The following is a 26,228-nucleotide window of genomic DNA, read 5'->3' on the forward strand; positions in this document are numbered from 1 at the left end:
ATATAGGTCTGGTAAGCAATTTTTTATTTTTTTTTTTTATACACTGTAGCTGAAAAACTTTCAAAGTCCTATAAAAAAACTCATATATCGTACTATTATCAGTTGAATTTAAATATTTATTGTAAAAAAAAAGTATTTTTCCACTCATTTGCATGGAGTACAAGAAAGTGAAAAAAATAAGCAATGAGAAATTATCTTGCTTTGCACAAGATTTAGCTTCAGCATAAAACATTAAAACCTCATCCCCTAAGTATTTGAACAGTGCAACTGAAGGGCTGCTCATGTCCTATATTAAAGTGGTTTAAAATTTAGTTGAATTTTAATTCAGCTGTCCTTGTAAAACTTGTGTTATCACAGTGTCTTATAACATAAAACAAATTAATCATAATGAACACAGAAGTGTATCATTTTGGCATGTGCATATACACACACACTGTGCAAACCATGATCAATTCTACTTGAAAAATAACCACGCTTACCTGTTAATATAACTTAGAGCAACATAGGTTGGCTGCTGAAGTTCTTGTTTCTCTAATACACGTGGGTCTGTATCTGGAATTAAAAAAATAGATATACTGAATTCAATTTTCTGTATTTACCATGAAACATACAAGACTGCATAGTGCAAAGTAACATAAGTGAAGACAAGAGATGTAACAGCTCAACCCAGTTCATCCATATACAGTATGCTTAGCACAGCACAATCATTTGTTCATTCATAAACACAGTATTGCATTACTTTACACAAGAATTTAAAACATCAACAGTGATGTAATTTCCAACTGTCACACAAGCTTTCACAATCTCCCTCATAAATATTAGTTTTCACTGCTTTCCATGATTTACAGTGTTAAAAGGGTTTAGCTTTCTTGTTTTTTTTTAATGTAGTTATTTCTAAATATTGTTGACACATTTTGAGATGTTTCAAGACCCATTAAATCTCTTCAGCTGGGACTTGACTTTTCTTCTCCATCTCTGAGTTTTGCTTTCTCCCTTCTCTGCAGCTTATTTTTGAAGCTCTCTATCAGAAGTCATATAAAAACACGCTCGAATTAAAATGCCTGCCAAGCAGATCACTGCCCACCAAAAGCCCTGAAACAAGCACAATCCAAATCCCTCGACTACCAACTTTCTCATTCAAATGAAAGAAGGTTTTCAATCACTATTTTCAACGTCCCTTTTAAGTTTTGCATTTTTTTTCTGACAAAGAAATAGCTTAAACTAGTTTAAAATTCTGAAACCAAAACTATGTATGCCCATAGTCTAAGTAGTTTACTCATACAAAATTTAGACTGCATTTAGACTTCAAATACAACATTCCCCACATTGTAGAATGCATCTTTATGAACAGACTTCAAAAGTTCCCAATGGAACATGTGCATCATGCCTGTGCACATTACTACATATTCATTAACAACGTATTTTATGCATGACTTTAAAAGCAGTTCTAAGTTCAACTTTTGCTTTTTCAACTATAAAGAACACAAACTGTTTTTACTAAATGGCTGTCCGTAGCGCTGCTGCTATCTTTTATGTCAGAGAAAGCATCTATTTTGTGTTTGGGGAAGGAGAAAAAAATAAGCGAAACCCACCCAAGAACAAACAAACACGGGAAGATCTTACAGTCAGGATGTATTTTGGATTGTTCTCACTTCTTGCTGCAACTTTAAGCAAAGCTGATCGCAGAAAGCTCATTATCTTGACAGCCACATTTGTTTGACCTCGTCAGTTGCTTCTGGTGGGATTTGCGGTTTTTGTTTTGTTTTTAAAACCTGATAAAAGTTGTTTTGGAATCTGCCTCAGCTACCCTATCTTTAGCAAGATTTTTAACTGAAATGAATGGGGACTGTGCTTGAAATAGGTACAGTAGTTACCCTACTGCCCAAAGCTGATGTCTTTATTCTGTGTGCAGAGAATTCCCTGTCTCACCCTCTCAGAGCTCAGATCGATGCTAATCTTTCTTCCCACATTTCAGTTCCTACAAAGCTCATACTCCAGGATTTGCTAGCATGCCTTATCAAAGTGTCCATAAAGAGATAAACACCTTCAAGGAAGGTCAGAGAGGGGAGATAAAAGCCCAAGTACGAGCTCAGCCACCAACCCCAGCCTACTTTCCTTGCCTTTCTGGTGCCTGGGGAAATCCTGCAGCAATTATCAGCACACCACTCTCTGCATTAAACTAACCCAAGACAGCAAAGCATTGGCTATCCTCCCCTTTATCTTTGTAATTCCCTTCCCCTCTCTGAGGAACTGGGGTTTACAGGACACACAAATATCTTTTCCTTGTCTTTGTTTCCACAAAACACACAGTCATTTAGCAGGCCAAGCACACAGCCACTGTCACGGTGAACTTTGTTAGATTTACATCTCTGCGGTGCAGGGCCTGCCATGAAACTGTCTCGATACTGCATGTCTGCAGAGCCCTAATCCCTGCCAGGACTGACTGAACACCGCCTCAGCCCGCATTTAGGCCTCTGTGGTTAAATGACTACGTCTTTGCTAATCCAGTTCTTAAATGGGATTAACCTCCACCTATAAACAACAGTTTCTGCAACTGAAGTAGGCAAAAATAAGGTTGGTTTACATCAGCGTGTTGTCCTCTCCCACAGATAGGAGCAAGGGAAAGCTCCGATGAAGCTTTCACACTTCATCTGCCTGCCAGCAGCCCACCATAATGCTCGCTAAAGATGGAAAAACAAAGACGAAACCCAAAAAACTCATAATTTTTGTAGGAGCTGGTTAGCAAAGCACATCATCTGCTAGTCAGCACCTGTGCAGAGGAACCCCATCTCTCAGGAGATGCCATCTGACACACACTGCTTGGCTGGCTTGTCCTTTGGCTGCCCTCAGAGCACCCACACCTGCCTGCGGCAATTTCCAGCCACCACCACCAGCTTTTTGGTCACTGCTACAAAATGCCACTGGTTCGCTCCTTCCTGTCTCACCGTGCTCCTCCTCGCCCTCTGCCTTTCTCCTCCCCTGCCCTTTCCTTCACACAGCCCACTTCCCACTACTCCTCCATCCTCCCCTGCCACCATCTCGGCCCTTGCTGAGGAGGCCATCACAGGCTGCGCGCCTTCCCTCCCCTCAAAACCCCCTGCTGTGTGAACAAAACCTGCAGAGATGTGTATAGCTGCCTGTTCGCCTTGTGCCCCAAGACTTAACACCTACACAATGCACACACGAAATGGTTTCCCCATACCGCCCTCTCACTAGCCTCCCTGCTGTTCACAAAATGGCCCTGTAAAAATGTTTGGTCAATGTTTCCTCAAGCACGCATAGGCTGGTCAAGGCAGCCAAAAGTTGCCTAAATAGTTTCCAAACAGACACCTATAATGGATTAAACACTCACTAATGACGAGTCTCTTTCTCAAAAAGTATTTATGCAGTATAACCATGGACTGATCTGAGCTCCCTTTCTTACACTGAAATAAAAACATCCAGACAGCATGCACAAAAACCACCACAAATTTTGCTTTGAAGGGACTGATCAACAGCTGGCTTTAACTGGTTACTCTGGCTTCTTGAACTGACACGGGATATTGAAGCCTCACTGCTGCATTATTTTTGCTGTATTGCTTTAAATCTAGCAGAACAAATTGCCACCCGCTGTCCATTAGCTGCCTTCATTACTTGTCTCTTCTCATAAGCATTACGTTCCACTGAGTCCATTTCACAATGGGAAGACAGAAAGCACTACGTACTTTCTGTAATGCTCAGGATGTTTCTGGTTTTTGATTTATTTTTTTAAAACTTATGGTCTCTTATTTTACTATGGTGTTTGATGTTGAAAACCCTGTTGTTTTTTTTTTCCTCTAACAAAGTGTTATAAAAATAATTTTTTTGTTGTTGTTGTTGTTCTGGACTTCCCCATCTCGCTATTTAAAGACTGAAGGGTGGGTGCCAACACCCACAAGAGATACAGTTGCTCAAGTAATCAGGGATTAGACACTTTCAATTTCTCACGTCCACAGAGTGCTCCACACTGGGCAACCAGACAAGTAGCATGAATACATAATTAAGGCTAAAACCATAAATTGCACTACACCTCCTTTAAACTGCTCGACTGAAGCCAGGCATTTTCTGCAGAGCATGTGCTAACAAAATGAATCACTGACTGCTGAACCAAGCTACCATTACTAAATCACCTCACTCTATGTAGCAATAGCTTTCAGCTTGAAAACGTTGCAAAATCCTAACCTGGCAAAGCATTTGAAAGAGAGCAAATAATAGAAAAGTATACCCATCCTGTTCAAGTACAGTCTCCATCAGATGCGTAACTTTGTTCTATGTGAGTATTCATGCACAAAATACATGCCACATCTTAGCAGTGAATTTTGCCCTACCTCTGTACAGGAAATGTATCAAAAGCAACTTTGTGTGAGAGAATTCTCATAAAGTTCTTGCAATTAAATAACTGAAAAATCACCTTTCACCTATAAGGCACATAGAGGACAAACAAATTTCAGTAGCATTATTTGAAAACTGCAAGCATTCTTCTCGTAGTGACTAGGAAAAATGCAAAGTGGCAAAGCTGGTCTCAGATTAAAGGAGGTAAAATTTAAACTACTCTTCCACGTCTTAAATACGAAGTGTCCAGTGCTGCTTCTACTTCATTGTGCTACCACTGAACGAATGAGCAGAAGCTGAGGTCAATCCTGATAAGAGTCCAGGACATCTAAATCCCTATTCACATACAAAAGAAGTGACCAGACTTTGAAGATGTTTTCGTAGCTGTAATCCTCCAACAGATTTTACTGACACTGTAGAAACAACATTTCTGGGGTAGAAAAAAAAAGGATGAATTCATATCTTCAAAAGATGTAGGTTTGAAAAAATTGCCATGTCATTACTTCAGCCAGATAGCTGCAACAAAAGCAACAAGATAAAACTCCCCTTGTCAGCCCAAGGGTATTTTTTCTCCCTGTTTCATCTCAAAAAGAGCAACAAAACTCCACAAATGTTAGGAAAATAATGGCCCTACAAAGGATTTTGAAAACACTACAACTCATATTTAAAAGGACCATGGACTTGAAGTATGATCCATCTCCCAAGTCACTTGGAGATGTTTACAGTAATCTCACCTTTTTGTACGAGATCGGTGCATGTAAGTGCTGGAGCAAACAGCAAATGCAGAGGTTCTCCAGACTCACAACTTGCCTGCTAGAGCAGTCCTACACACATCCCACGCGCCCACCACTGGGTTCGCAGAGTGTCTGTCTTATATTTCACTTGGCCTTAAAAACTGGCTGATACAAGTCTGCTCAGCTAATTAATTAAAACCTACACTTCCCTTGAAACTAGCTCCCTTCACTAATGATGCCAAGGCAAACATTTCTGTTGGCTTCCTCCAAAGTTCACAATTGTTCTTACGTGGGCATAGCTTAAAAAGCCAGAAACAGATAAATTCAGTGTTACTGGAAACTGTTCCCAATCCCACACTTCCACTGCAAGGAAGCCACTAGGAATTTCACGGTTTCGATTCCAGATGCAGTGTTATGAATTTGAAGAGCAGGATCACAGACAACTATGATTTCACGGGTGTCAACATGGCTTCCTGGTAGTATCTTTACAGACAAATATACATATTTAACTTGCCAGCCTATGACACATGCATTTAGAGTTTGTTCAGTTAAGGGCTTCACTCAAAATCCAGCAGGGACATTATTTGCTCCATGCAGTACTTCAATTCATCTCTAAAAGGGAAGCAACTTGTGTCTCAGCAGGTAGTGCTCTATCTCAGAAACAGAAGACTGGAGATAAATACCATGAGTCTGCAAGAGTTTTAAACCCACCTGACTGCAAGAACACCTTATATAAACGCAAGTTTAACTTCTTTCCAAGGGTGCCAAATGCCAGATAGACTTAACAAAATATATAAATCGGATAAGATGCTAAATGCTTCTACACTTCCAGATAAGCTCTCATTAAGCAGATGACTAAGAAAGCTATATTCAGGCAAGTTCTAACACAAAAACACTATAGTTATTTCAACTCACATTTTCAATGAACACTGGAGACTCCATACTACTTTTTTTTTTTTTTTTTTAAAGCACATAAGTCTCCCGATTTGGACTACTCAAGACTTGCCAACCTTTCTCAGCTGCCAACAGTTTGTTTCTCCTGTCAAATTGCTCTTAAGTTCGTGAAGCCATGGAAAAGAAAACTGACAGTCGCAGGCCACCGAAATACAAATGAAAGTTCAGATCAAAGCAGTGTCCAGTGTAGACACAAGCAATACGGTAGGTGATCTATCACGGCCCTTTTCTAAGGCCTTGCAAGCACAAGACAGTGTAAATCTTAACAGTGGCAGATTTCTTACTGCAGATGTAGGCAAGTGGTTATCGAAAAGAAATACCAAACAGAAGACTTATTTAAATGAAGGAAGCCCCAGGAAAGTAAAAAAGAAAAGTCTCTTCTTAGGAAAAGCATCCGATCCCAAGGCCACCACTGCAGCATTTCCCTTTCACTTGTGTTAGTACTGCAGAAGCCGTGAGGCTCAGTCACAGGATGTCACTGCAAGAGGGACCATCCAAAAAAAAAAAAAAGGGGGGACAAAAGTTCAAAGCAGTCTGCTGAAAATTAAAGCACAAAAAACTCCAAGACAACCATAACAAAGAGCATCAATTCACTGCTGCAGCTTAGCACATCTGAAACTCCATTTTATGGACACAAGAACTCAGAGCTCTGTGGTATGAGAAAATGGTTTCTTACTGGTGTTAAAATAATATATGCTATTTTAGATAACCTATACAGAAACCAGCCACTTCTTTACTCTCACAGCAACAGAATAGTAGAACATTTTTATATAACACTATTATTGAGCAATACCGCTTCATCCTTGCATGCTGCCACTACTGAATTCAGACTGTGAGTTCTCAGAAGCAACAGCCATCCTGTACCTCCCACAGTCCAGCCACACCGGGTTCTGATTGCAGCTTCAGATGTACTAATTTAATGTATAATTATATTCAAAGGATTACTGGTTTAAAATGGTAGCTCAGTAACACGACAGAGATCATTTAACATTAGTTTATATATATACATATTTATACATGTATATATACTTGTGATATAACCATGGACACGAAAAAGATATTTCAGATACAGAAAACAGAAAAGAAAAAGAATGCATGGAATCCAATTGTGGTTCCCAGTTCTGTAAGATTTTCAAATTTCTGCAATTAAGTTAATTATCACATACTAGTAAGCAACCACAGCACTCCTTGGCTGCTGAAGTCAACCTTTGATTCTGTCACACTGTCTTCAAAAAGGCAATTAAAGTGAAAAATGAGAGTGTGCATAACTTTCCAGTGCCACAGATTATATGTAAATAACACAACACAACTAAGAACAGGACAGAAGTTCCCAATCCAAATACTTGATCAGCTAAGCCATGTCTTTATTTGTTTATTTGAAAAAATACTACTTTGCTACTCTTGTGGTTCTTGTTATTTACTACCTACTGCCTTATGAAGAGTTTTTCCTTGCTAGAAATTAAAAGAATTTTCCATTCCTCTATCCCCAAAATAATTTAAATTAATCAAGGTTAGCCAGTATCAAATATGCTAGAATAACTAAGAGGTAGTGGCCAGACCCAATAAATTTGTCTGTTCCTTCCCTTCTCAACGGGACGATCTGGTTGACCAGAACTTGTTGAGGTTGCCTACAGAGTTAGTCTCTTGCTTCTCACCAATTTACAGCACTGTAAACCAAGTACAGAATTTGGGAAATTCTTTATTTAAAAGTGAAAACAAAGTAGCGTATGCTTTAAGTGTTCTCAGTGGGAAGCTTGAGAAGCATGTGCATCCTGCGAGGAACACCATGTGTGCTCTCTGCATGCCACCCTGCATCCTCATCACTTTCCCCAGCCCACTCTTTCCAGCACAGAAACACAACCAGCATCGTCTTCAGCAGATAAATTCAAATGGTGGCTTCTCCTGATTCCATTAGAAGGGGCCCCAATTAGAAATACAGCCCAGAACTCAAGCACAACTGAACAACTTGCTGCCACCTACTTCAGCCTGCCTTTGACAGAATGGATGGTGCTTGACCAACCATTTTTTAACCCATCTCTCATGCATGCCCTCCTCCAAAAACGTACCCAAAACTCCAGCAGCAACTGTGAAGCAGGGAGCTGTGTAGGAGAGTACAGCCGTAATTATTTAGAAGAGCATTACCGTGCACTGTGATTACTGCACCCTCATAATATTCTCAGTAGCTCATGTCTCGGATTATAAAGAGCAATGCTGTAAATCAGATACTTGATTTCTATCCGAATGGAAAGTAATTGCTGGTAACTAGCTGCAGAGCCACAGATGTCAAAAAGGCGTCTCGTGATCTTTCAGATGTAGTGAACTGCGAGCACACTTCATGTGCTATGATGCTTTTCCACTTATGTTAATTAGATTTTATTTGAAACATATAATTATCGCAGCAACCAAATGCAATAAGTAATGGTTATTTTTAATAGGTAAAATATTCATTAATCACATCAATTGGAGACTAGCAAATTGCTGGAAAGATCCCTCAGAGAAGGAAAAGAACACGAGTCTGCTGCTACTTTATTTTCCTTTTTAAATCGTGAGATGTATTCCGTTTTTAAGTATTTGAAATGTTAACATCTTGCTTGCAACTTCTAAGTGCAAATATAAGTAATGAAGCTTGAAATAGAGAAAAATTAGAATGCCATTTTCACTAAATTTCCCAGCATTTAATTCAAGTCACATAATCTCAGGAGGTGCCACTGAGGAGTGCGAAAATAAAGGGTCCATTCTCACTTAACAGTCAAGTAAGCACACGGGACATAACATGTAGCGTTAGCATTCCCTAAATGACCACATTTCAATAATGAAATGAACCTTTTTTCCCCCCTCCACTCTGTGATCAGTTGTTGTTTTTTTTTTTTTTGTCTGAGAGTTTTAAAAATGCACATACCATGGAAAGGCACTCACCTTTACTTCACCCAAATCTAAAGTAAAAGAGAAATCAAAAAAAAAAAAAGTGATTTAGGGATATTATTCTATTCTGAAACCAACAAAGCCAGCTTCATGGCATATAGCACGCCCCACCAAACACACACATCAACATGATGCTCTTGTTAATCGTGCTGTAGGTCCTGGCCACGCTCCCTGCCCTCTGCACCAGCTGTAAGAGCACAGCTATGTTGGCAGAGCCCTCTGATGGGGACACAGCAAGAGTACATCAAAAGGCCTTCTCCTGTTGACATAGTTGTATCACCTCCCCAAACGACACGCAAGGCCAATAAAAACATGCTGCCAGCATAGCTGTGACCGCCCCAGGGGTGAGTGGGTATGGAGCTGCTGGTCAGGGAAAGCATTTTTCATTCCTTGCGCTGACAGCCTGGAGAGAAAGGGAGAAAAAGGCAGGAGGTTGTTCTCCAACACAGAGACATGAATTTTCTAGGTACACAGGCAACCCCCCCCCCATTTCCAAAATTTGTACATTTCTCCACTCTCTAAGATCCTCTGCATCACTTCCCATTACATTTGGAACAAAAAAAGAGAAGGGAGGAACATTTGTCTTGTGGTCAGCATTTTGCCAAAACTGTAAGGAAATAAATTTTGGAATTGGCATTGGATTGATTTAGGGTTGAGTGTAGAAGGTTTCTATGAGAACCAGGTTCTGGCTTGGGCAAATCCATTGGGAAGTTTGGCCTTTTTGGGCAAAACCTGGTGACTACTAGTAACAGAACAACCTTTACAGAAAACCAACTAGAATCCCACGTCTTCTCAAATCCAGGGTATAAGGTAAGTACATGCTTAAATCCATATTCTAAGATAAACAGTTTTGCATAAAGCAGGCAGTTATTTCAAAACAGCTAGTTTTCCTATTAAAAAAAAAATTGAAAATTTATAGGTTTGTGTTTTGCCTTTTTATTATTATTACTTTAATACTCAAAGTCTTGTTCTAGTCTAGTTTTAATAATGAAAACCTGGCTAAGCATTCCAAAATAAATAAAAGCCAGTATTACTTTAAATAAAAGTTCAAAATATATATCTTGACAGTTTTGATGCTTAGGGGTTTTATTTCCCAAAGTAGTAATGATCTCCAGGAGTTAAAATAATATAATTATATCCCAACTCCATAGCCAACTAAACCACAACTGAACTTCAGTGGCACATATTTCATCCGCAATGTCAGAAGATCTTCATTTCAGACTATCAACATAGCACTAAATTTTCAAGTGTCATTGAAAACAGGCCACTTTTAATTTTGGCTGGAAACACTAAAATCAACCACTACAGGCAAGGCAGCTAGTATTTCACAAATTAAACCTCTTCATCTTTACCAGGAATCAAGAAGGAAAGTCTTTACTGTGTTATTTACTGTCTCTTCACTGCTCTGCAAACAATATTTTTGTTTGTTTGTTTTGTTGGTTGGTTTTGTTTTAGAGAAAGGGTTGTAATTAGAAGGAAACAATACATATTTTTCCCGTGACTCACTGAAGCTGCTGTAAGAAACTTATCTTCTGAGCTACTGCTTTGCACAATGTTATAGGACGCAGCCTGGGTTCCCGATCTTTAGTTCCTGCTGACAGGGAGTGCACAAAACGAAGCAATTTCCTGTAAGGATGAAGGGAATGGCATCACAGCACAGCGATGCCAGCTGTTTCAGGATTGCTTGGCACTGCCCTCCAGAAGGCAGCAACCAAACCTGGTGGAGCTGGAGGCTGATGGTGCACAGATGGGAACCAGCTGTGTAAGAATACCAGGTGCTCAGATAACCTTTGTTTCCTGAAACTGCTCTGCCAAATTCATTTGGACATACTCCATCTTGCACAATTTTATTTCACTGAAAATAATTTCACCATCAATGTGCCTTATCCAAGACTGTGAGCAACTCCACATTTATGCCGTGTGCCACCCATGAAATATCCAGCAACAAGCCTACCGCAGGGAACAAGAAACACCCCCACATCATCGCTCAATACATTTCTTACAAGGCTGTTCCCCTTTCTCTCAGAGGGATCCAACATCACTGAATATATTAGGTTCACATTGGTGTGCTGCTGTGAGATGAAAAATCCATTTCTCTGCACAAAAACTGACAATTTTTATTTAGTTTTACTGTATGTCTTCTGTATCAGCTTTTTAAAGCTCAGTATTCAAACACTGGGACAACAAGGACTAGTGTGGAAGAAATTCTTCACGTGCTACCAACCAACCTCGACCTGTTTGTTAGCCCTGAAGCACTAACGGTGGAGCAGATCCCCTACACCTTTAAGATCTGTTCTTTTAAGAGATAATCTTCAAAGCATCTCCTCCTCCTGAGGAGTACCAGGGCGAAATAGGTTATTTAATGCATTGAGGTTACCACTTCAACTCTAGGATCTCCAGGCATTGACCGCCTTGGTGTCCTCACCTGGATGAAACCCAGCCACCTTGGCCCAGCTCCGAGCAGACACTGGTTTGCAGAACTGGGACGAGGGGAGATGTCCCAGCCTGACTCCGCAACCATCTCTAACACCACACCGGGAGCTGACCCGTGCCGTGCTCCAGGGCTGGGCCGCCTCGTGGCCGCCATGTCACCACCTCGTGGTGGCCCCCGCGCCGCTCCCCTGCTGCCATTTGCCATCCCGCTGAGGCGGCAGGCATTATTTTACCTCAGGTGATGGGAAGGTGTTTCTCGCCCGGGTAGTTTTCCTGTCGTTTGTGGCAGGAGGGTAGCCCTTGGTGCTGGCATCTCTGCTGGCTCACCTCGCAGAAGAGGGGGGCATTCAGCAGCTTTGGTCTTTACCTCCATGCCACATCCTCCATTCAACTTAAGACTTGCAGCATTCTCCGCTGCTTACCTACAAGTTTTATTGTCCCTGCATTTAACTACTTGTTTGCTATTGTTTATTGGAAAGGGAAAGGTTTTGAGATACTTTTGCTAATTGTAACGGCTCTAACATAGAGAAAACCCTGATCACAATGAATTAAACTAAGCCATCATGTCTTTAAAAGAAAAAACTTAAGGCAGGGGATGAAAAAAATAAGTAAAAAAAGATGAAGATAAGCCTGAAATGTTGACAGTAGGTAGGAATTTAAGGAAATCAAAAGACTTAATATCAAAGGTGCTTTAAGGCCAAGGCTCATTCTTAAATACATTTCACTTTATTACCCCAATCAAATGCTGTCTTCAACAAATAAACATTTGTGGGAAGACAAAGGAAATGCTGCAAGGTGTCAATTCCTTTAGAATTACAGTATTATTTTTTGCTCACATGTAGACTTTGAATATAGAATCATTAATCTAATAATCATGCTAGTGAACACAAAGTTAATTTACCATAATATATTTTTTAAAAATGTTTACAGATAAAACAACTGGATGAGTACTCACTAAAGAAGATAACAAAACATTACATTCAGTTTCTGAGCTTCCATTTTTTCCCCTGACATTCATGCAAGCCAAACCATCTACATTTCCTTCACATTGTCATATAATAGAAAGCAACAGTAGGACACCACATTTTTGGCAGGTTAAATTGGTGCTCGAGATTCAGAACACTCAAGATTTCCTGAGAATGCTTCTCAGCACAGAAAGCTCCCTCTTCTGCTCTGAAGCACCTGACAGGATTAAACAATCTAATATGTATATTCATTTTTGCACACCCGAGCTTTCTGTGTTGTAATTTCTGATGCAAGATGCAGAGAAACAATGCCTCACTCCTAGCTCAGTACAACTTCAAGAAGTAGTGTTGATCTGTTTCAAAACAGTGATGAATTTACTGTATTTACATGTTTGTAGCCATCTGAAAACTTCATTATTCAGACTCACCAAAACATCTGTTTAACTCTACTGAAGCACTATACGTAACTAGAATCAAGAGGAAGTTGGAAACAGGGTTGGTGGGAAATGGAGGACATCAGCTGTTCTGAAAACTCAAGCAAGGCTGTCTTAGATCAGGATACATAAATATATACAGTATATAGACATGTTTCCTGATAGCAGTATATATCTCGAAGAAAATACGCACATTCCTCTGAAAATCCTGCTGCTAATTATATATTTAACTGCTGCCAAAAAAATTACTTCATGCAATGATGGTTCAGCGTCTTCTAAATTCTACTATTGTTGTTACTAAACAGCAATTAACTGCTGCAAGCTGATGGACGGTACTAAATATTTTTTCCTGTACTATTTATCCTCTTATCAGCAGCTGACTATGAAAGAAAAAACATTACATACATTTATCAGAATGATCAGGGAATAAGATAACATGGAATCACTTAGTAAACAAAGGTTCTGATGCCGAATTTAAGAACAAATTAAATTCTGATGAATTCAGCTAAACCTATGCTGTTACTTGCTCTGTTGGAGTTATTTTTAGAATGTGATTTTTGAAAATTCCCTAAGGTACATTAAATAATTTTGCTTCAAAGGACTAACAAGAGTATACGAAGACACTTTCAACTTTAAAAATAGTAGTTCTTTCTCAAGGCATATTTCAGTAATAATCTTACAAGTGTAATTGCATATGCATCAGAAAAATAACATCACCTTTCCAAGTCTGCTACTATATGCAACAGCAGATGGCTTTCCCTTTGTTGGCAGTTTCTCTCTCCTTGAGAAATAGCTTAAAAAGTTTAACCAAACTCTTTAAAATATTTCCATATAACAGTTAAAAAGGTAAGGCCTATTAAAAGGCTATGTTTTCAGAGAGAGCTTGTTTGATTTGCTGTTTCCAAACAAACGAATGAAAGAATCTATTTGGCAACTAAGTAATTTTCCAGGTTCAACAGACACCTGCATGTCAGCATCAGGATAATATAACTGCATTCCTGCCAGGATTAGTTCAAGGTACTTGACTGAAGTTGCTTTGAACTCTCTTCATATTCAGGACTAAGAGTAGGTAAATATGGTTGTTGGATTACAAGGAAATTAAGACCACCAGCACCAATACTACACCCACGCCACCCCCTGTCCTCCAAAATTCCTTAAGCATTTTCCCTGCCATTTACTAAGGCTAGCTGAAATATCTCCATTTCCATTCTATTTGAATTTTAGTAGCTTTTAATATTCATTGCTTAATGCAGTGTCAGTGTGCTCACCCCTTGCTCTGCAGAGTGGTATTGATTTGCAGTGAGAAGCAGAGAAATGCCTAGTAACTCCTCTGTAATTTATTCTAGCTCTAAAGCTTTTCACTACAGTTAGTAGACTACCTAATAACCTAGTCAAAACAAAGACAAATATCTTCTATGACAGAAAACTGCGGGGAAGGTGGCATGAATTAAAGAGTATGGAAATAAACACCTTAAACAAACCACCTCAGTGGGAGACTGACATTGCCTGTCTGCCAATGAACCACAGACAAGATGCTTAGAAAAACCCTGAAACAAAGAAAAAGCTGCATATTGTTCCAGGGTTCCCATGTCAGCACCACCCCTGAAGCCAGAAACATTAATAATTTTTCTTTTGCTTTTCTTTTATTCTATTCCGGGGAGAAGGGAATTGAAATTAAAACAAACAAAAAAGTATCTAAATAAGATTGCCTTTTTTTTTTTTGTCTTTTGCTGGTTGAAATCTGCCTGTGCCAAGTGCTAATGCAAAATGCTGGGGTTAAAGATTTCTTGGTTTTGTTTTGAAATGGGTAAGTAACAGTCCTACAACTTGGCTGACTCATAAAAAGCTTCAGACATTCCTTATGAGAGGCTCTCTACTCCATCAACTCAGAAACCAAGCTTGCCCATTTGATGAGGTAACTAATTGTCCCTGCTTAACATCAGCTACTTTTTCTACTTCTTTCACCTATATGTACTTGAAAAACTGTTTACTAAACTCAGTACCATTGAAACACACCAGACTGACAGCAGTCAAAAACAAACAACAAAAGACCCTCACCAAATTGCTTTGGTAAGGAGAAATTCAATATGAGCAGTCAAAATGCAGGTTTTCCTATTCTTATTATCACTAGGATGAACACATTCTAACTTCCAGGTCTGAAAGCACATCATGGTGTGTCATTCCAAAACAGGCTGTGACCCACGCACTCGTGCATCCCCCTGCAATCTGAATTCAACAGGAAAGAAATCTGCTGGAGTGGGCTGTGGGAGGAGGCATGGGAAGCTACAACTTGCTCCTAACATTCCTCAGTCTAAATCATCAATGGACCAGGACAGAGGTGCATGACAGGAGGCAGACTGCGCTACAGTCATGATGCGGCCTGAGGTAGTGTCTGCTGGAAAGACAAATCCATTCCCTACACACACACAGTAAGTGGCCTTCTCTCTGCAGCTACCAGCTAAGATTATAAATCAGCATGTTTTTGCAACATTAAAAGCCACTACAGCTGCATAGGAACCAAGATCATAAATTTTTTTTTTCAATGAACCTTTGAACAGCATCAGGCAAAAGCAAGGCTTTCCACACAGTGTTAGACTGCTGTAAAATATTCACTTCAAATTAAGTTTCTATTACAGGAGACGGAAGACACCTGTATGAATTAATTAATTGACCAAGCCAGTACGACTCACAAGAGTCTTACTTTCAGCTCATAACAACGTGTTTTAGCTCTATTTCTTAAAAAGATTTTATAATCTCTTGAATGCTTTCTACTTGGACGGTAGCATGAGCTGAAGAACATCTCCAGATCTGGTCTTCGTGTTTCTATTAGTTTATGTCAAGTGAACAGCAGGTAACTGAAGTATTTGTCTAATGGATCAACGTGTCAGCTGGAGGTGTGGGGAGACCACGTGCCAGATCTTCTTTACACAGCCATGGAGAAGGTGTTCATGGCTGTGTGAAGAAGCTCATGAAAAAGCTAATCAGTTTATTTGCTCACAGAGTCAAAAAAGGTCTTCTTTTCCAGCTGATCATTTAATTTAACAAAAAAAAAGAAAGAGCAGACTACTTTTTCTACAGCTCAATAGAGTTGTAGTTCCCCTCATATTAACCATGCAAATTGCACCCCTGGTATACACCAGACATAGGGCAGCGTTAGAGTGGTAGAGAAAAAGAAGATTGCAGTGTCTGCCATGACCATTACAGGCTCCTTGAATTGTCTGGATAATTATGGCCAATAGCTGCAACTATTGCTCAGCTCTTCCAGTGGGACTTAGGCTCTGAATGTGATAAGAAGAGGATGTTATAAAATCTGAGCGGATGGCATCAGTAGAAGAACCAGAGTTATGTTTCTTTTGTGGAAGTGAGCATCCACAAACATGTTTCTGGGGGATTTAATTCCAGTCAAGCTTGGCAGAAATGAAGAATGAAGCCCACTGGCTAGCGTGTTGTCTGGAGCAGTGGACATGGAGACAGTAACATCTAAGACCATTAAGAAGAGAAACAGAACTGAGAGTTTCCTGGACTCTGCTGAACAGACTTGGCGATGACACAGCATATTCTGTCCTTTTTTGCTTCTTAGAGCAATTCTGGACACAGTCCTGGTCTCCACTGTAACCAAGATGTTTTGGATACTGTTTTCCATCCAGATGTAAACATCTTTGTATAACCAGGAGCAGCTTCATTCCTCTGTGTATACAGCAAAGATAAAAAAGAACTTTCATTGCATACAATATTTTGTTTTAACTTACCGCCGCTAATGGTAAAGATCATCTTAAAATAATTAAGTACCAAAGTTAATTTTGATCCCAATTTTAAATAACAGAGTGAAGGTTCTGCGCTGGCTAGGATCAAGGGCTACAGGTTCCATTTCCAGCTAGGCTACACACTGCTCAATGGTCCTGACAAACTCCTTTCTTTGCTCAGTGCACCAAGAGTCTCCTGTCCCTTCTATCATTTGTCTGCTGCATTTGTTTACCTACTTCATTTTCCAAGACCACAGCTTCCACTTGAAATGTCTGTCTGATCTGCAGGACCTTGTGAAATGAGAAGGAAGTGGGCATGTGATCCATCTGTTTTCATCTCAAAGCTATGCTCTAAATGGCATGAATTCCAGCAACAGAGCGACGAGACATACACAGTACAGCCAGTCTCCACTTAGCATTTTTAATTCAAGGGGCATTATGTTTGCTTGTTGCTTACTATAAACAAAAACACGCCTCAACCCCACTCCCGTGCTATGGACAAAATGAGATTCCTTATGCTGTTTTATAGTTGCTGGCACAACTGATTAACCAGACAGTGAGACGTGAGAATAACTGTATTAAAAAACCTTGCTGTAAACACACTTCTTTTTATAGTTCCAACAAAACCAAAATGCCACTTGCCTACATTATTACCAGTAGTGTTAAAACATTCATACCTTGCAGTGCACCACTGTAAATAAAGACACAAGGAACTCAGGCTGTAAGATACAACACTGAGGAGAAAATGCAGGAGATCCATCCTGTGAATGTATGTAACACCAGGCACTGACTGCATCCAAGCATTAAGAGCTCTTCAAGTTCTTGGAGCCACCAAAGCAGAGATCAGGGAGAGGGGGACGGAGGATGACACCCAAAAAAACTACCATGAAGAAATCAAGAGAAGCACTCAGTTTGAGTTCACTGTGATATTCCTGACAAAATGTCTGCTGAAGCACTGCAGAGGATTTTATAGACCGAGAGGAGACACTGAAGAAATACAAACAAATCAATGAATACCAGCAGTGAGAGATAAACAGTTTCAAATGCTTCATACAACCAGAATCACTTTGCAGCCAGATTCATTGCCAAGACGAAGACTTGGAAAGCTTCTGTCAGACTATTTCCAATTACAGTGCTTTATGAAAACACTAGGGATACTGTATGCCTTGATGAGAAAAACCAGTGTATATATAGGCTCATCGTCCTCGAGCAGAAAGCACTGAGGTAAGTACTAGTTGTTATGGATACGTCTGCATAAGTAATGGGTGTTATTGCATCCAACCTTCGGGTTTCATTTATTTTGTATTGGGGGGGCGAGATTTACATTTGATGTTATAAACTATTGTCTGCCATCCTGTGCGACTGAAAAATACATTCAAGGGATGAGTTTAGTGTAAAACTAGGAGTCAAATACTGTATTTAGAAGGCTTTGGAAGATTTTGAAAAGTGCATTGCTGATATTTCTTTTAATCAATGAACACACACACAAAATTGTGAACAGGTTTCATGACAGAACAGATGCACAACTCATTTGTGCATTCCTTGTGCCAACTGACCTCCTTTGCCAAGAGCTGTTTTTCTATTAGTGACACTATGCTGGGGAAAAAATAAAATAAATCACTGATGACCTCACATTTACTACATAAGGCACACACATGCTAGGAACACCACCATATTTTATATATTTTCCTTTATATCCATAAAACAAAGAGGAAAGGTCAAAAACCAACAATTAAACAAAACTCTAAATCAGTTTCAGTACTGATACCACTCTGGTAATATGAGATATTAGGGATATGAGATATTTAAGATATTCTATGATATACATCAGAAAACGTTTGTTTTAAAGTAAATTTTAAATGTCAGTGTGAATCTCATGGTTATTAACGAAAGAGTCTATGTTCCAAGTCTTTCTCTTACAGGCAAATCTGACAGCTCCAGAAAAAGTTTAGGTTTTGTACTTATAAACTAAAACCACAACTTTCTTTGTCCTATTTAGGCAACAATTGAATATAAGTACATACGTTAACCCCAGTATACCAGATCTCGAAATCAGTCAAGTGAAAAATCAGTTTCCTAAATTTTTATCCCACTTAAATCAACTTTACAAATATAACTTGTACAGACAGCGTACAGAGTTTAGAAGCTATGGGCCTACACATCTCAAAGGTCATGATCTTAAAAAAAAGCACTATGTTAAATTAAAACCTTTCTTCGTTTTCCTTAGTCCTCCATTTCCTTTACACTTAAGCTTGAGAAACGTCCTCCTCTCCTTCACTCTTGACCTGTCCGAAGTCCATAAGGGCAGTTTGTGCTGCCATGCATACTCTGGTCAGATGAAAACAGAGGAACACGAGAGCGAGCCTACAGTTCTCTCATCCAATACCTGGAGCTCAAGAGGTTCCAGTAGTCTAGAAGAGGAGTCGCAAGAAAGTCCTGCTTCAATCTCTGCAATAAATGCCTTCAAACTTGAATTTTTAGAGACTTCTGCTTCTTTACAATGTCTAGCAAACCTACTGTGTTAAAACAGCAACCAATTTTCTGAGACCTGCCACCTTGCCAAATTTGAATGATTTTCATAGAAACAAGTCCTCTTCACCCTCCGCTGAATTCCAAAACTTGTTCCAAAACAGAGATACGGATCATCTGAATGAAATGGAATTCCTTTCTTTAACATCAGGGAAACACATTTTTTCCTAGCTTTCTGTTAAAATCACATAAAACTTGTTATTAAAAATTACAAACAAAGCGTGTTTGCAAAAGCAGACACAGAACACAGAACCGTCAGTCGAAATGGTTGAGATATGGAAAGGCTGTAACTAAAAACAGTCTTGCAATGGAAAATGGAAGCTCAGTGTGAGATCTTTCCACCATTTCTTTACAAATCTCAGGTGGCTCGGTATTTTAGAAGCTGTCTGCCACACATGTATAGAACAAGGAACTGTCAAACAAAGTCTTTTACTAACAAAACAAGAACATCTTGAAAACAATAACACAGAAGGAGATATTATCTAGCAAAACCTTTCGCCTTTTTTTTTTTTAAACAAACCTTTAACCCTGCTTCTTTACTTTGAAGCAAGAGTAGAGGGAATAACCTGCCAGATAACTTTGCACTTATCTGTTTAATTGAAACCAATTTCTGAAAGTCCCTCCCGAAACACTTCCAAGTTCAAAACGTCTCAGCTTAGTTTGTGCCAGCCTGTGGCACCATCAGCATTTATTTCTTGTTCTATTTTTCCAATGTTCCTTTAACTTTCTGAATGCTCCCCACATTTGTTTCTTGCAAAACTCACGACTTCAGCTACCTCTAACCTGAAACATTCTCGAAGTACAGATTTGACAAAGGGAATCAGTTCAAACCAAAAGGACATTAAGTGGTTAGGTGTACGGATTTCTCTGATCTAATTTCAAGTTTGTTTTGTCATCACAATTAGTTGGACTACTACTACTACTTCTGCAAATCAGGATCAGGTGAACTTCTTTTAACACAAGTCCTGCTATTTTTAAAGCCTTAATGAGGCTCCCAAGTAATTTACCATGAAAAACAATTTGGGAAGGATTACTGAAATCAAAGTGACTAAAAAACAAACAAACAAAATCAGAGCAATACAAAATTAACATTTTGAATAGGACTTCGGGCTGCACAAAGAAGTAGGAACTAGATTATATCTCTAATTCCAAAATTACAGCACATACTTCAGAATACTCAACTCCAACACACCATTTACATCAGCCACTCAGAAACCTGTGGCAAAAATATTGTTTTGACTTGGCAAAAATCATTGTTTCAATCAAAAAAGAATGCTTTTAATAGTTTGTTTAATTAATTGTGTATTTTAACCGTTTATTTGTATACTTTAACTGCACAATTAAAAAAATAAAAACAACTAAAGGTGCATATGTTCCAAAACTAGCTAAAGAGCATCAAGAAAGTTTAAGCAAGGAATCTCAAAGTCAGCCTATAGAAACAAGCAGCAGGCCTCCTGAAAACACCAGGCCCAGAAGATCTGCATCTTCTAGGTGGTGATAAGTTCTTCAGCTCTCATCACTGAAGCAGTTCTTCCGTGTTCTCAGCAGTTATCAGGTCACAAGGACCTTCCTGCTGCACTGAATAAGCAGCAGCACTTCTTCCCCCTCCCTGCCTCCTGCACATCTCACAGAAATCCCCTGTTCCTGGGAGGACTCCCAGCTTCAGGACTTGGTACATTCAGTGCGATTGCTGCAGTCTTGCTATGCCTGGAACTCCATGCACCCGACAAGCTCCTGGCAGCTGCCCCAGGCCCACCCAGAATATACTTCAGTGAGCGAGAACCACTGTAACTCTTGTTTAGGTTGCCCATTTGAATGTGTTCTCTGTCTCCCCTCTCACCTGCTTATGGCAGCTATGCAGCATTTTTTATTATTTTTTTATGTTTTAATTCAGAGGAAACCTGAAGATGAACAGAAAGTGGCCTACCAGTAACAAAATTCAGCTCTGTATTTGACCTGCCAAATGAACAGGTACTTTCCCAACAGGCAAGCCAGACATTTGGACTCCTAAACATTGCCAGGACAGAAAGCAGCTCTCCTTTTCAGATGAGTATCCAGTCTTTTGAGACTTCAGAAATAAACCAGACAAAGTGCTGGACTGGAACAAAAGGTACAGGAACAGTGCGCAAGAGCTGCAGCCCAAGGTAAGGGCACAAACAGGAGAAAAACCAACTTTTTGAATTTAGTAATTTTGCCAAGCCAAGTTTAATTCCTACAAGTAAATAATTTGGAGCTGAACTTAAGATTTTATCCTTCATTCCCTGTGACTTCTGGAAATTACAGAGCACATCATACCAACTTACCATTGCAGAATGAATTATGGAAACACTGTCTGTACTTTGATACTTTCTCTGCCACAAGTTTGGAAAGAATACAACTATGCAAATGAAACAAAGTGGGATATATATAATATATATAGGGATAAACTTCTGCATGTTACATGGAAAAATATCTCCAACTTTGTTGCTGTTTCCTGCCTAGGCTATGAGAAAGTAAGCAATACCTACCATACAAAACCAAAACGAACACAGAAAACAAGAGATACAAGAAAGGAACAGATATTTACAAAACAATTTTCCAGGTATTTTAGAAAGTCATTAAGATAGATTTGTTTTCTATGCTATAGCCTCGGGCACAAGCTTAGAAGAACAAATGGCTTGTTCCTGCAAACTTTCTTCGCAGAGTTTAATCTTACTGCCTTTGAGGAGTAACGTACACAGCAAGAGGGTAAACGATGGAGGCCCTGAGATCAAATAACACAGACAGACAAAGTGAAAACAGCGCTGAAATAACCAAGTCTAACTAAGAACTGGGTGCAAACAGGACTACAGACATTTGGTTTTAGACTGCTTGGGATGCACTACATTCATCTTTTGGGCTATTGAGCAAAGATAACAGCACTGGCAGCAGCAGGCAGAAGATGAAGTTCAAGGATGCTCTTGTCAGATGCTTTCCCTTCCTGCAAACAATCGCGGCAGCAGTGGCAGACAGACAGACAGACAGACGTCAGCTGCCCTGTGAAATCAGGCACCGCAAGCCAGGCAGCACTGCAGCATATTGGTAACTGCGGTAAAAGTTCAACTCTTGAGACAGCTGCCATAGAGGAAAGGAGGTAGACTGTGCTGGGCAACAGCTACAGAATGGGAGCAGAGATTTTTCCCTTTCAAAATACTACTGCTGTCACACAGAAGGACTCCGGGGTCAGACCTCTCCAGTGAAGCAGTCAAAAATGGAAGCAATTAATTTGTCATTACTGAGTTTATCGGCCGGGATAAAATGAAGCGTGCAGGAACTGTACCCTACAAAGCCTACGATAAATGGTAATTTGCTCTGTGAAAAGTTCATGAGGCAAAAACAAGACCTCTGGTACATAATACATCGTGGCTAAGAGAGGACAGCGTGGCAGTGCCTCTGCGAGCAAGCTTCCTTCTGAGGCAGAATCCACTCAAAGTCTCAACCAAGATCAAAGTTTTTCAGTTTTATTTTTTAATCTCTGCTCACACTTGTGCCAAATGATTACACAGCCAGCACAGAGTGAAAAATGATGCAGATGAGAACTTGCAAGAAGATGAGCGCATGCCATTACTGAGGAGCAGGAAATCAGCAGCCCAACAAAAACGACAAGGAAATAATTGTCAGGGACAACAGCAGGCTTGACATAAGCACTGAGATGTACGAGTATGCCCATAAATACTGTGAGCTCACTAGCTATCATGACCTTCATTTTTACAGAGTATTTGTAAGTTTTTGTCCCACTTTCATGATTTTCACTCATTTTCCACTTCCTAGGTACCCAATGGAACCTCCCCTCCTGAATTGAGAAAGCCTGTGCATTCAGCCCCTCCATGTGGTTCATGATGGCATGCCACAGCTGCCTGAACTCCTGCCATGGCCATACACCCTTCAGGAATGGGATACGACATCTTTCAGAAGAGCATTTTTGAATAGAAATGGTTTGTCCTCAGGGTCTCAATACAGAACGGCAGGGTTTCAGGAATCCTTGAAGAGATGGAAATACCTGCTGCCAACAAGCACTTTATCTGATTTCTATTAAATATCGTACTGTGTATGTCCTGCTCTGCATCTTTATCACATAGGCCGTACTTCCACATAGACAAGAAGTGCTGTACGAACAGTATCTTGTTTCAGCTCACTTGTTTTCTGTATGACCATACTGCAGCTAGGTATGTTCCAGCAATCTCTATTTGCAGTGGACATGGTTTGGGAGGCTGGAGAGAACTAAAGCAGCTTGTGGCACTCCTCCGAGACCATTACCAAGGATGTCTTTATGCTGGTGGTGTGTTCTACGTGGGTTAAACATGATGAGGATAAATACACTATCAAGAAAGGCAGACAGTAATGAAGTTTTCTATAATTTTTATTAAAAATACCTACCTACTTTCTGGTGCTAAATATCAGTACAAACCCAACTGACAGGCAGTGGCTTCAGTTACAAAGGTAAGTTTGCACTTGGGAGCATCAAAAAAAATGCACTTTCCACTTTTCATTACATTTGCAATGGAATCTGGTTATGATGTTTTGACAACACGAGCACTTAGATCACTTAGATGCTTTATTTATCAGCTTTTGTAACATGGAGTTTAACAATTTACTTTGGAGTGAAAAAACTGTTTTAATGAACACAGCAAAATGAGCTGATTGTTCAGGTGATTGGCCGTTTTTGGGGCCACATTTCAAAAGGCACAGAGCTATGATACAAACCTAGAGATGTTAAACGTGTCACAAAGACATTATTTTAAGAAAAACTAATGTTTCAGGGAGTAAGTGACAAAATTCTGAATCACATTTAAGAAATAAATAAATAATGGCAGATATTACTCTATGCAGCTGGTCCTTTTTTTTTTTTTTTTTTTTAATCTTTCCTCCTGGATTTTATTTAAACACTCTGCCTCCTCCTTTCCCCATGCATACTCCTAACATCTGATCTTTTTACAGTTTACTTGCCAAGCCCCTACAGAAGTCTCAAAATCATAGTCAAAACTCTGAATTTCAGAGTAACACAGAGGGTTATTGGGGGAAAAAAAAAGCTTGTCTCAAGTTCTTCATAATTTGTGATCTTATATACGTATTTCATCAGTTTTACATACAAAAGAACTTCATTAATAACTTCCCAAAGTCGTCTAGAGGTAATACCACATGAAGTAGTTTCTTCTTTATACTCAGTTTCTTTTAAGACTAATAATTCAAGTACCTTATTTGGAGAACTGAGCAACGAGCAAACACAACCAGTTCTACCCCATCACCCGCTCTCCTTCTTAGGAATGAGAAAGCCTTCCAGGAAGCTCAGCAGACTTCACTTTCAAGAATCATGATGTAGAGATAAGCCACCATTTGTACAAGATATTCTTAGGGAGAGCCAAATAATCTGTTCTATACAGATTGTAGAGAAGTGCATGCTATAAGGCACACAGTTGTAATTCAGTGGAGTTGAGGCACATCACAGATGTAATGCAATGCTTCTCAGTGTGTTTATAAAGGAACTATGGTTTCCTCTCTAAGGAAAGAATATAGTTGCATAAACACATACCGTGGTGCCCAAAGATAAAATTATCTCAATTTCCAAAGCAGTCACACAACCTCAGACAGAGCCGTAACTTTCCTGCCAGCATTTCTTTCAGAACCATTGCTCTGCATCAGAGCTCCAAACTCCGAATCGAACCAGGGTAGACAATAATTAAAAGGACACAAGGTAAGGCAAACAAAGTAGAAATCAAACTGGATGTCTGCTTTATGAGCCACAGAAAGAAACAACAAAAACTTCTTTATCTTTTACCCCCAGGTCCCTTTGTTTTCTCCCCTCTCTTAGTCCATCAGCATTATAACACTTTATGTTTCCAAGCTGAGATGTAGCAGACTGAAGATGAATCTCACATTACCGAGGTAAACATATATATTTTATTCTAGTGTATTACCTGACACAGGATATAATAACATAAACATTTATTTTCCAGAGAAGATGTTACAGAAGTAAAGCTATGGAAACAGATGAGTAGGGTCTCTGTTTCCAGTCTAAGCAGCCTCACACCTGCTACCATGACACACGAAAAATGCTGGTAAAGGTATCAGCTAAAAAATGAACTCTCCCACAGCAGCCTAGTTCAGAAGTCAGCAAAGGCTTTTGTGTCAGCTTTGGATCACGCCTCAGGAGACTACCATGGTTATTAAGCTTCTCTTTGGGTGCCCGAGAGTTAGAAATGCAAATGGAGTTTCAAGAAGAACAAACACATACTCTAACCCTATTAAAACAATTTAGGGAGCACTAAATACTGTAATTCCTTCTTGCAATTATATTAATGATGGTGAAAGGGAATTTCACATCAAGAAGCCTCAGAAAAGCCTAACAGTAGTTAAATACATTGGAAGGCTATTAAAGGAAATCTGCATTTATTTTATTTAAACCAGCTGCACGCAGTTCTGAAGGAGTAAGATGCAGTTATTATACCATAAGCAGAGCTAAAAGTTGCCCCGATTCAATTTGTAGCCATTTTCAATTGAAATACCGACACTCAAGAGCCAAGTAGGAGATATTATAATCTCAGTGCAGTTTTATATATTTATTTAAAGTTGTACAACAGTCCTCTGAACATTTTCAAGGAAATATTTTCAAATAAAACATTAATGTATTTTTCCCCAAGAGTAAAACAATTAGCACAGCAGGTTTTAATCAAGTGCTCTACATTCCTCTACCCCAAACTCTCCAGCAACAAGTGTCACAAATAATCTCACTTTTCGGGTATCAACAGGCTAAGAAATGCCAGTTGTAATTACAAACTTTATGAAGTTGACAAATGAATTAATGGTAACAACTGCTCCTAACCCCCGTGAACTCTCATAAACCTGGACTAAACCTAATGGATCCAGCTCTTCTGTAACCATATTCCAGCAGTACTCGAGAGAGTCCCAAATACTCTCCTATAGAAGACTAATTGAACAACATCAATCTAGCAGGTTACTTGTAATCTAGGAATGCTTTAGAGGATGAGATACCTAATTCAATAGACATTCAAACCAGGGAGCTGTAATTCAAAAAGCAGGACCTCTAATGTTCATTTAAGAAAGACTATAATCAGTAAGCTCATTTTGCAGACCTCCAGGAATTACATGGGAGGAGCACCAGGACTTGTTTCCAAGTTCTGTGTCAGA

At 39.5% G+C, this 26,228-nt stretch overlaps 1 protein-coding gene across 1 annotated transcript in view; it reads right to left on the bottom strand.

Annotated features, from left to right (window-relative positions):
- The window catches only part of JAZF1 (JAZF zinc finger 1), a gene marked incomplete at both ends in the record, with an annotated part of 182,384 nt that overhangs the window by 82,709 nt on the left and 73,447 nt on the right, over window positions 1–26,228 (bottom strand). The window contains one exon of the mRNA XM_084281237.1: window positions 480–552. Coding sequence (XP_084137363.1) covers window positions 480–552 — 73 coding nt within the window. The remainder of the gene's footprint in view (window positions 1–479; window positions 553–26,228) is intronic.

This window comes from Netta rufina, assembly GCF_964035555.1.
Source record: "Netta rufina genome assembly, chromosome: 2".
Classification (NCBI taxonomy): Eukaryota; Metazoa; Chordata; class Aves; order Anseriformes; family Anatidae; genus Netta; species Netta rufina.